This window comes from Lepidochelys kempii, chromosome 8 (genome assembly GCF_965140265.1).
Source record: "Lepidochelys kempii isolate rLepKem1 chromosome 8, rLepKem1.hap2, whole genome shotgun sequence".
Lineage (NCBI taxonomy): Eukaryota > Metazoa > Chordata > Testudines > Cheloniidae > Lepidochelys > Lepidochelys kempii.
The window spans coordinates 45,716,932-45,729,354 of NC_133263.1; the positions used below are offsets into that span (position 1 = coordinate 45,716,932).

Genomic DNA, 12,423 nt, shown 5'->3' on the forward strand with positions numbered 1-12,423 from the left:
CTTGATAAATACCTGTTCTGTTCATTCCCTCTGGGGCACCTGGCATTTGCCACTGTCGGAAGACAGAATACTGGGCTAGATAGATCTTTGGTCTGACCCAGTATGGCTGCTCTTATGTGCTTCTGAATTTCATTACAACTTTGAAGAGGTATGCGAGTACACTGCCTGGATTACAATGACTTCTCATTAGTATAGAAAATGAGTACATTTCTGTTAAACAAATGCTTATTTTTCAAATTGTGCTGGAACTCACAGTAAGTTAGGTGATTTCTAAACAGATGGAGTTATAGTTTCTCCCATGAAGAGCATATAAAAATATCTTAATTTAGGTTTCAGATACACATGTAAGAACATTTTTAATAAGAAACTATCTTCTCTGAAGAAAAACTGTTCTACTCCATGGAACCTGGATAATCTTATTTTATATAAAGCTGATCTCTTAAAAGGTCACTCATCTACTTTGAAGGGACACGTCCCTTACCACGCCTCATCTACGTGGGAGGATTTTTTTTTTTATGTATATACATTATAAAGAGTGCTTGATTCTGAAGATCACTGGCTGACAAACTTTATTAAGCTTGCTATTATTGTAGCAAAAAACTGAAATCCAAGGGCATTACTTTACAATCAAAGTAACTTTCAAAGGGGAATTATTCCAGCTTTTTTTGGGGGGGTGGGGGGGAGCTCTAGCTACACTTTCCATGTATATTTTTAAAAAGGTTTTTAGAGTTTTGTGCTAAGCCGTTCATATTATATTAAAAAGCACAACAAGCTATTTCACAATTCCCAACCAAGTGAATGTACAACAACATAAGGCCAAATGTCGTCAGCTAATCAGAAAAAAGCAGTATGCATTTAAAATATAAAAGATGCCTGTCCAAGGCTCTAGATGCCCTGATACAATAAAACCTCAGAAGCATTAAAGTAATCATTTTAACAGGAACGCTGCCAGCCAGCCACTTACAGAAACTCCTTTCTATTCCTTTATTGTTGTTGGAAATACTCCCAACCCTTTCCAAACACCTTAAAAGATGTCTTTGGCAGCATGTTCAGAAATTCACCAATCTCAAGCTATTTTGGACCCTGGGGATGGAAGCAAGTTCCAGTATCTTGAAGCCTTCACAGAATGCCCTGCCCACCTTTCCCACTCTTTAACAGGGATCCTGCTCAAGTGCCTCTGCTGACCACAGCTGTGGCAATATGGCCCTTGAAGACTGCCAATATTAAATATTTTTGAGGGGTGTTCCATGGAATTTCAACTTTTTCCTTCAAAAAGCATGTATTTTTGGACCTGTTAACAACTGATAAATTAGGACACCCCAACACCTAAACAGTGAAAGGAGTTGCATTCCCTGCTTTACTGTTTACTATTATATCAAAGTGACCTTGACTGAGATTGTCCTAGGCACTGTGCATACACACTGTAAACTCAAGGCACAGACTGTTTTACTAACTAAATACACAAGACAAACAAGTGGGAGAAAACATTCCCATTTTACAGATGGAGAATTGAAGAACAGATGACACGATCTAACCAAGGTCATACACAGGAAGCCTGGAGATTAAACCCAGATCTCTCAAGTTCCAGTCCAGCACCTGAAACAAAAGACCAACCTTTTCCTCATGCAAGGTTTAGGTGCTTGAGTTTCATCAATTATTGCAGGAGAAACAAAATTCCACTCTTGCACTTTATGTGAGCTACTTACTTTTTAAGTGAATTTGTAATTTTTTTCTAAGTTTTCTTTTTTTTAAATTATTTCCACAGTGGACTATGTACACATTTCACACAATAATGCAACAATTCCAACTCAAGATCACAAGATGTATTTACTATAAGGTACACCATTCTGTACTGTTTAATTTATTTTTCTTTAGCAGTAACTACAAAGCCATATTCATTGATCGAGAAATAGCATGTTAGTATTTAGAATTATGTTCCTTTAGTACTTCTGAATATTAGAGAATTTTCATTTAGCTTAGTTAGGCAAATAAAACTCCACATCATCTTTACACATTGTTGGTCTGCTTCATATCCGACTGTGTCTTTATGCTGCATGTCGTGTCTCACAGCCTTAATTGTTTAGTAAAGCATACCAGTTGCTAGAGAAGCCACTATAAGTACTCCAGGACTAGAACCCGCATCTGTGGAGCGTGCAACGAGTTGTAGTCCCACAGTACCACTGGGAGGCCATGAAGTGCAGCCCAAGCCATCCACAGTGACAGAACCCTGTGGCCCTCTGATCTGCCCCTATTTAACCCTAGGGGTTGATCCTGGAAGTTATCTGGGCAACACAGACTTCAGCCTGCTGCAATATCCTGACACTGCTTGATCTCTGATCTCCAATCTTTGACTCCAGCCTGACTCTGATCCTGATTCATGCCTCTTTATGCTAACATGGCACTGCCTCTGATCTCTGGCCTTTGATCCCAGCCTGATCCTGACCCTTGCTTATGGAACCTGGCTCTTACGATTCCTCCAGCTCCTGTCCGGAGACTACCATCCAGACCTCAGCCCAGCTGTGACAATTAGGCCAGACCGCATATGCCTTGGTCCATTACAGAAACTTTATATGTGGCTCAGTAATTCTGCTACACTATAATTTATGGGAATCCACAGGATAATTAACAATCCTGAATTCTTGGCAAAGATTGGAGAACAACAGTAAATGGTTATTTCTTCTATCTTCTTGTTCATTTACCACGAAGCTGAAACATTAGTCTTTTGTTTATCCTTAGCAGCACTATGATGAAAAGGTAAACTAACATTTTTCCACTTTTCTCTATGCAGATTTAAGAAATACCACGCATACTTCTGAAAGTCCCTTTCATTCTTTTGATCCTGCAAATCAATGACTTGATACTCAATAACCAAAAATGAATAGATAGTGTTGGTTTTAAGTTTAGTTATGTCATTTTTATTAAACGGCTTTTAATTGCTTTTGTTTTCGCTCTGAATCAGTTGGTATTCATATAGACAAATATTTAATTAGCTGCCTAGTCTCATTTTAGTTTCATTGGAGGCACCATGCATCAGAGAGTGAGCTGCTGCTGCTTTTCCACCTCACTTGACCAAAAGCCCTCACCATTAAGGCATGAACTCCAGGTATTAGGTCAACCTGACTAGAGCCTTTAATTTTCTACCCATTACTACATTCTATACTCCTGCAGCCCCTTGTCCCCATATTTCAGCAGCTATTTTTATTAGCAGTCCTGCTGTAGCCAAGAAAACTCTCACTGATGACTAAATACTTGGCTGGCTGCCAAAGGGGGTTGAAAGCAATGCTACCTGCATCTCCTTGCAGATTAAGTTTTACCCCAGCAAGACTCAGCCACCAACAATCCAAGAAACATTTCATACAAGTCTCTCATGCCATACTGTTGAGTTCTAATTACCTCATGTTTTAGTTCAGCCACAGTTGTTGACAGATTGGAAACCAGCTGTGTCATGTTGGTCAACTGTGCTTGTAGCAGTTGGATGGCTTCTGTTTGCCGCTGATCCTGGGTTTAAAAAAAGTTGGTTTACCCCCACTTAGTTCAGTATGTGGGATTCTGCTAACACGTACCATACTATTTATCAAATTATAATTCCATCTTATCCACGAAAGCAACAGACACTACATAGCTAAAGGCTTATGAAAAATTCATTTACATGCTGACTAAAGACACAGAAAACATTTACAGTAGTTAGGAGATCTTATTCTATAATACAGAAAGCTATTCTCTACACAGCACCTGAAACAGAGTAAAAGCAACATTTTAGCTGTGTCAGATTTCTGCATGAAAAGCTTTATTGAAAATCTTTAGCAGTTCTAAGAGCCCTAACTACATCCAATAATCTTTTGTAATACAATACCAATACATCCCACTATGATGATTTCTAACTATTCCATTCTGTAAAGAGCATAACAAAAATGAAACCAATGTATCTTATGGTAAGTTCATTAAATGGGATTTATGTTGTGTTCAAAAAGCAGTAGTTGAAAGACTTCCAGTGAAAGTCTGAATGCAATAATACTTGTGATATGTTGTTTAGAACAGTTTTTCCCCTGAATTTCAACAGTTACCATAGCAATATAAATATCCTATCCCTGATAAGTCACTTGTCAAGAACTATATTTTGATGAGATGACACTTAAAATGCTTCAGGACCTAGTGGAAACAGGATGTTTAAAAAACCTTGCATTTAAAGTCTGGAATTGCTTCTATTACCTTGCATTGCCAATTGCTCTGCAAACTACTTTAGTACATTTGGGGGAGGGAGATTACTGAATTAATTTAAAGCATGCTCAAGCAGTTTCAATCTTCACCCTCTAAATACATTAAGGAAGGTACAACATATGTTTAAAAAAACCCAAAAAACAAAAACACCACAAGTCTGAGGCAAAGCCTTGTCTAAAGTGGCTGCTCCATAGGACTTCCCAGTATACACAAGGAAGGTGGATGAAAAAAAGTATTGTGCTTTCTGAAGGCACCAGTGTAGCAAACAAAACTTTTGCTTACACTTTCTAAACAGAAATTTCACTTTTGGACCAAGACAGCCTGTAAGATTTCAGCTCAAATAAGTTTCAGAAGCTTTAAATTACTGAAAGCAGGGAGTTGGAATGGAAACTCTTATGCAAGCATAACTATCTACAGGTGGTTCCCAGCCCCGCAAACCTCTCTCACAGCAGCTGTCAATTCATTCATTTTCAAAGTAGGGTGACCTACATTTATAAAGGTTGAAAATAAGAGTTCAAAAGAAGCAAGTGATCAGGTATGGATCTGTATAAACAGAAGGTAAAATTTTCAAAAATGCTTATGTGATTTAGAAGCAGAAGTGCTTAAACGATTTTTGAAAATGGGACTTGGAAGCCCTTCTGGAAAATTGTATCCATCGCCTTCAGATTACTTATACCAGTTATTTGTTTTTCTCGAAAAGTAAATTTAAGAAATTAAGATAGAAGGGAAAAGAGTCAGCTTCCCATTCATTTACAGAAAAGGAAAATCACCTAAAATTTAATTAATTACAAAATGGAGAACAGGAGGACATTAAATAGAAAAGCAATCCTTATCAAATATGCAGCTTTTACATAACTGTTTCAGAGTAACAAAACATGGACTATTCCTAAAGATTTGTGCTCAATACAGTCACTAAACAAAAAGTTTTAAAATACTGACATTGTCCTTGTAAGCTTTTACACATTCTTGAGAATCTCTTGATTAAGATATACCGTCACCTACTTCTAAACAGAAGCAATTTGTACCTGCTCTTCTGCTATTCTTGAAGTGTTCTGAAGTTTGACTATAGTCTTATTGAAAGCCTTCTGCATTTCTTCCATTTGCTTTCGGTACCTATAAAATGAATTGGGTTCCATATTAAAGACTACAATTACACAGATTGTCACCACAGCACCTTCCTCCATTCATCTAGTACTAACTTCCTCTCTTCCCCTTCCCACAATCTAACCAGTTTTAGGGGGAAAACCTCTCTCCTTTGAAGTTTCCCACCCTCTGGAACAACTCTGCTGTTTTCCTGTCTTTACTCGTTTAATTCTCAGATAACTTTTAACACTGTTTAGGAGCCAAATTAAAGCCTATTTAATGGGTGGGTGAGATTCTGTGGCCTGCATTGTGCAGGGGGTCGGACTAGATGATCATAATTGTCCCTTTTGACCTTAGTAGATATGAATTTATTTTAATATTAAAAGAGTTAGCAATGGGTTGTATGCCAGAAATGTTTGGAGTGGGAAGGTGTTTCTGCTACTTACTGTTGGTGCTGATTAATAGTGAGTCACAGGAAGCAGCATTAAATAGCACTAACCAGAAGATTGGAGTCGATAAGCATGGTTATGGGAGCTACATTAGGGTGAATGCACTGCAAAAAGCTTTCAGTGTTGAGGCAGCAGCAAATAGGAGAAATGCAAACATTTACAACTATAGCCTTTATTAAGGAACGATTCTGTAATTAGTGTATGACGAGAAGATTAACCAACCTTTACTCCCATGCATGCATCAGAAATAACTATTGAATAGTTATACTAACTTCATTATAATCTGCAGGTTGTGTTTCCCCTCCCTATCCTTCTCTTTTTAAAAACACAAACACAGGAGTTTGACATTACTGTATTAACCAAAAAAGGACTACATGCCACCATAGATTACCATAGATTGTCGCACTTAGTAAGGGAAATTACTATAGGCCTGGATGCTTCTGCAAGTGACTTAAGAGACAGCAGAATCAGATCCTATACTGGAAGGCTTGCAGAAGGATTAGCGCACATCCCGAGGCAATACATAAACTCCTTAAAAATGGAGCACTGTGTATTCTGCAGTAGAATATAAAATTCAGTGGCAACCTGAAATACATAGGGAAAGATTCAGATACAGAAATCTAAACTTTTGGCAGCTTCTACTAATGGTCAGTTATTTCTCAATTGTCTGAAAAAAAGCTTTACACTGCTGATCGGTTACTCAAATACACGTTGCCTACAGATTTTTCTAATCATTGGCTGTGTCATGTTAAACACATTTTAAGACATGATAAAGGTAGATTTTCATAATTTATTAGGAGTCTTACCTTTGACTAAGTTCTTCTAGATAGCGGCTGCTGAGAGACATGTTTACTTCCAGGGCTTTAATACGATTATTAAGTCTCATAAACACAGACTCCTTTTGATTAGATCCATGAACAAGATTTCCATTAGTATAACCTAGATCTGTGGAATTCTGCAATTCAGCATAGAAGTCTGTAGCCATTCTCTGCTGTCCACCAGAAACGGGAATAGCTAGAAAAGCTTCTTCAGTTGTTTGCTCATCATATTTTATTTCTGTTGATGCAGAAGATTCTACAACAGGAGACAATACTTGCTTCTGCATTTCTGAAGCACTCACTTTTGCTTCCCCATCATCATTGCCTACTGTAGCTATTGTGTATTCAGGCTGTGGTACAGTCTCTGTAGGTTTTGAGAGGATTTGGACAGAATCGGTCTCTCTTGTGCTGATCTCCTTGAATTCACTGACAACGTTTGTTTCAGAGACCACAGACTGTTTCTCAGAACAAGAGCTCTCAGCTTTCTTTTCTGTTTCAGTATGCATCTCAACAGCATCCTCTTGGGGAATTATCTGGGAAGTTAACTGTGCTGCCTCACGTTTTGTAGGCTCCAAGGAGACCTCCATTGTAGATAATGGCTTAATTTCAGAAGTAACTTCTAAAGGGAGAGATTGAGAGACAGTCTGAGGATGACTGGGTTCCAATTCAATAGAATCTATAGTCTGGTTAGTGATATACTCATGGAGTACACTGCTTAAGTCACTTGCAACAGTAGATCCAGGTGCTCTCCCTGTAATTTCACTGTCTAGTTTCTCAGGCAGAGGTTCATCTATTGAAACATGTAAAGATTCTGTTGGAACTGGCTGTGAATGCTGAATGGTAACAGAGTAATCCCCTTGCTTGCTCTCAGAAGTTTTGCTACGTTGCCGATGAACAGCTTCTGCAGCTGAACACCACTTATATAGATATTCTGAAAAGCTAGAAATACAACAAACCGTCACCAGCTCATAGCAATAGATTTCTGTCTCAGATTCAAACCATGTTGATGTTTCTTCCTCTTGTTCATCACTAGGCAGCAGGGTCACTGTTGATTGACTTGCCTCCTCTTCATACTCTTGAACTAGCTGAACAATGGGGCTCTCCTTCGTTAATTCCAGGACTAATTGTTCCTTGACTAGTTGTTCCTTATCTATTTGTGGCATCTCTGTAGTTACAAGCCTACAAACAGAAGTTAAAATAAACACAGCATATACCTTTGTAGGATATGGTGGTAGTTGTAAAAAATGAATGCATGAAAGTGATGCTCAGGAAAGACTAATATCAGTTAATAAATGTCAGAAATAATGTAAGCAGGAGCCATTCCAATTAAGTAAATCACTCATTTAACTCAGCAATACATCTCAATCCTACTTGGTTTAATATCCCTGACTATCCCAGACATAGGTTTCTCTTGAACAAAAATTGACAACTGTGCTTTGTGGTTTTGTACTATGGACAAATGTCAATTTGGAGATCGCTAAATTTATTTTCATGTATCAGGATACATATTTTCTAGGTTGGTTCCTCAAACCCAGAGACCTATAGAAGAGAGTATCAATTACACAGAACCTATAGAACCTAGTCTTCCCTTTTAGAGCCAGTTCTACATGGGACTGAGTAGCGGTACCCTGCAACAATAAAGGCAGAGCAGAAATCAGATCCCAAGAAACTTGACTAAGGCCTGTGAAGAAAGAGGAGGAGAAGAATTCCAGGCTTGGTTCCAAAGCAGAACTCAATTCCAGATTGTTGTAATTAATGGAGAAAGAATAAGTTGCCTGTGGTCTGATCTGTAGTGTCAATATGCTAAGGAAGTGTTAAATTCCTTAACATTCAAAACCAAAAACCCTCAACAATGGCCTTCCTAGCCTCCAAAATAGACAAGTTTATTTGCAACAATAGCCAACACGATACAGATTTATGAAGTGCAATTCACTTGTGACAAGTTAAGATATGATGAACCCAGGGCCCAGAAAAAAAGAAAATGAATTAGTCCAATGTGTTGCCTACTCTCTCTGGGTTGAATTTTTAGAAATTTTATATTGCCTAAGAATATTGTCCATTGTGTGATTAGATTGTTTTACAAAGCCTGTGTATGGTTTTGTTCAACTGTTTCAGTGGTCACAAAAACCAGTTTGACCCAGAACCTTTGACTTCCTGTTTTAAAAAGGTACAATACAATGATTTCATTGAGACAAGCAAGAAGTAATTTAGCTTTTCCTGGAAAAATCACTTTACACATAGTTTCATGCAGTGAAGACCATCGCAATACACAGTAACTACATTCTGAAAACTATCAATAAATATGAGAGACCTGAACCTCAAGTATGTTAAAGTCAAGCCCAAAGTCAACCTGTATAGACAAGGTGTCAACCAATGCAAGTGTGTCTACATTTGGGTTTTCTAGTATAAACGAGGGCTGAGGTCTAGCAGTCTGATGCAGAAGATTTCTAGTGATGGCCAAGCTCTACCTCATTAGCACTAAATTTAACACACAATCACTTACTCTGGTGAAGGAAGAAGGGTTGGTTCCGGCAGTTTTGGTGCATCTGTCGAAGTGGCAGCAGCAGCAACTGTGGTATTTTCAGACATACTGTTATTTCCTATTGAAGTATATGGAACCACAAATCAAATTAGTATAAGAAGCTTCCTGAGAGCTGCATGAATACCACAGAAGTCAACAGGAAGGAAGCATAAAAATGGGTGAGAAAACAGGAAACGTTAATACAGCATGCTCAAAAATCTGAATTCTCATTAACCAGGCATATTTATTTTCCCTATAAACATTTATTTGATAGCATTAACAAACAAGATACAGAATCTCAATGTTTACATTTAGATGAATTGGACACCTATTGGTGTTGTTTTGCATATGAAAGATGTGCTGAAGTATTTCTATGGAGAAGGAGGGGAGAAGAAAGATAGTATTTTAGTCTCTATAACTAAGGTTGTGTAAAGCTACAGGCTAAAGACCACATCAGGCAGAGTTTGACATGGAAAGAACAAACTGGTATGCATAACCCCAGGCTATTTAATCCATCAAGAATAGTTACAGAAATCACAGTAGTATCTTTTCCCTAATCAGGAGGGTGAGTTTATGGTGGCAGCACTATGGGGAAAGATATCACAGAAAAGGAGAGAAAACACAGTTAGCCTTCTGTAACTGTTGTTCAAAATGTGTTGCACATGTTGATTCCACTCTTGGTGTGAGCACACACTGTAGAGTCTCATTGGAAAATTTTCCCTCAGCAGTACCCACATGGTAAACTGGTAATGAGAGTGCTTCATTATGAATCAGATATTTTCTGGGATCTCAATAAATTGCCACATGAGAGTAGGCATCTTAAGTCAAGGGCAGCATAGTAGGATCCAGGGAGGGAATAACGGAAGCCAGGGTGGCCATGTAAAGCTTTAGATTTGAGATATCTGTTGAGTTAGGGTGCAGGTCTAATATTAGACCTCCCTTGGCTTTCAGGATTAGAAAAACAGGAATAGAACCCCTTCCCCGTGAGACACCACAGCGCCTCCTCTGTGGCTCCCATCCAAAGGAGACAACCTACTGGAGGAGGAAACCCTTGAGAGAGTGCTCCCTGAAGAGAGAGAGGGAGGGAGGGGTAGAAATAAATTGCACAGAACTTAAGACCCATTGGTCTGAAGTAGACCAGGATCAAGCACTAAAAAGTTGTAAACTAGTATGGCGTCCTTGAGCCACCCATCAAAATGCCTGTTTAGCAACCCCTGGGTGTCTAGGTGGAGCAAGCATTGATGTAGAAGCCAAAAAACGTAGCTGCCTGTGTCTATAACCTCTACTTTTCACTCTTTATATGTCCTGATGAGCAGCAGCAGAGTAACGGTGGGTCTGCTGCTGGAGAAAGTTTCCTGGGTGGGACAGGAGCATACAACCCCAAAGACTTTAAAGTAATTCCAGAATCTTTCCACTCATGGAGCTTAAAGTCTGTCTGCTCTAAAAAAGTGAGGACCCTTCAAAGGGCAGGTCTTGAATTGTTTGTTGGACCTAATGTGGAAACCCCCAGGGACTGCAGGCAAGAGCTCCTGTGCATGGAAACCACAAAAAAACAACAACCTTAGCAGCCAAGTCTGTAACATCTAGTCCAGCCTGCAGCAAACTTCTCAGCATGGATTTCCCCTCATCAACTAAAGAGAACGTCTAGCATCCTCCAGGAACATGTCCTTAATCTTTAAACAAGAAGTCTCAAAATGTTAAAATCATAATGTTCCAAAAGAGAATGTTGGTTGGCAATCCTGAGTTGCAAAACTCACAGAAGCCCACAGCTCCTTGTGAGCTGCCTCTGCCTTGCCCGGTACTAGGCCTAATACCAGACTGAGGACCAGGCAGCTCCTTGCAAGTAGACTCCCCATGCCTCTCTAAGTACAGAGAAGGAACAACTTGTGTAAGACCTAGAAACTGGGGGGAATCCCCCCAGTTTCCAGAAGGACCACTGAGCTGGTAGTGGGCCTCAGTGACTCCCTGGCCAGATGCTCAATCCCATTCCACCCAGAGGATCTCAAAGGCAACCCAGGGGAGTAACACCTAGGTGGAGAATACAGTGACTGGTTCCAAGGTTAGGAAAAGAAGAAGCCGGTCTCTCATTCAGAGGACAGCGAATCACCCTCTGCTAACCAAGAGGGGTGATGCTCACGATGGTGTCATAGACCAGTGCTGAGTTGGCAAAGAATGTACAGAAGTGAACACTGCAGGCTTCCCCTTCGACCGTACTGATGGGTAGGAAGTCTGAGGCACAGGAGGTTGTTGCAGTACCAAGTAATGCACCAATGATATTGGCACCCCTCCATTTGCAAGTACCAGGAGCGCCGTCTCCTGCACTGCCGTGGATACTGGTATCAATAGGCTCAGCAGATCTCTCACTGCCACAACCACCTCTGGTTTAATCAGTACCAAGGTTGTCTTAGGTCATTTTGGTACTGCAGAAGTAGAAGGGGCCCTTTGGGTCCTGGACTTGATGGTACCTGCCTTGGCACCAGAGTCAATGGTGCCAGTTTCAGCTGTACCAGAGCAGAGGAGTGCTTAGGTTTCAGCTGTACTCTACTCCCTATACTTAGGGGATTTGGTGCTGATGACCTTCCTCTCTCAGTGGTCTGATGCCTCTTTTTAGGTACTGGGGAGGGTGAGCAGTGCTGGGTCTTGGGCACAATAGGAAGTGCATGACACCAAAGCACTCAGTGCCGATTCAGGACAGCTAAGCTCCAGCACAAAAGATACAGGGTTTGAAGCTGGGTGACTGAGGCATCCCTCAGTACTGAGAAATGGAAACCCCAAAACTGGGAACTGAAGGTAACTAATCGTATCCACACTATGAAGTATGATCAACTATAAATCTAGAAACTATTTACTGTTCAGTGAATTTACACTGAACACACAGAGCATTTGCTAGGGCAAGCCAAGCAATTGTAACAACCACCACAGGCAGTAAGAAGGAAGTGAGGGGTCTCCGAGATATGCTGGTATAAAGGGCCCAGCTGTGATGGCAGAGGGTGCTCAAGGCGCCTTGACTGATACCACTGAGGGAAGAGTTTCCGATGACTGTGCATGGGGCACACGCATTCCAAGTGATTGCACATGTGCCTTCCACTCTAACTACTCTGCACTCAGATCACCCAAGTCCTTAGGAGAAATGAAGGTGGGAAACAAGGAATCTACAACACGTTTAAAAACCTGTATCTTTTAATAAATTAACAAATTATGCATCTAAGGAAACAACATTTACCTTCAGCTTCAGAAATCTCTTCAGTTTTTGCTCCAAGCATATTAGCAGCAATATTCACCATATTTAGAATGGCATCTGAACAAAAAACATGCCTTATCAGAGAGGACATGA

General features: G+C 40.0%; 1 protein-coding gene across 9 annotated transcripts in view; it reads right to left on the reverse strand.

The window, feature by feature from the left end:
- SUCO (SUN domain containing ossification factor) overlaps positions 1 to 12,423 on the reverse strand; it is an 82,723-nt gene that overhangs the window by 7,556 nt on the left and 62,744 nt on the right. For 4 of the 9 annotated variants that reach the window (XM_073356311.1, XM_073356309.1, XM_073356312.1 and 1 more), the window contains 5 exons: positions 12,313 to 12,387; positions 9,072 to 9,168; positions 6,557 to 7,747; positions 5,244 to 5,331; positions 3,394 to 3,498 (listed from right to left, as the gene is read on the reverse strand). In XM_073356311.1, coding sequence (XP_073212412.1) covers positions 3,394 to 3,498; positions 5,244 to 5,331; positions 6,557 to 7,747; positions 9,072 to 9,168; positions 12,313 to 12,387 — 1,556 coding nt within the window. Of the gene's footprint in view, positions 1 to 12; positions 166 to 1,546; positions 1,597 to 3,393; positions 3,499 to 5,243; positions 5,332 to 6,556; positions 7,748 to 9,071; positions 9,223 to 12,312; positions 12,388 to 12,423 lie in introns of those variants that run through there. The other 5 variants (XM_073356313.1, XM_073356315.1, XM_073356318.1 and 2 more) reach the window with 5 other exon arrangements.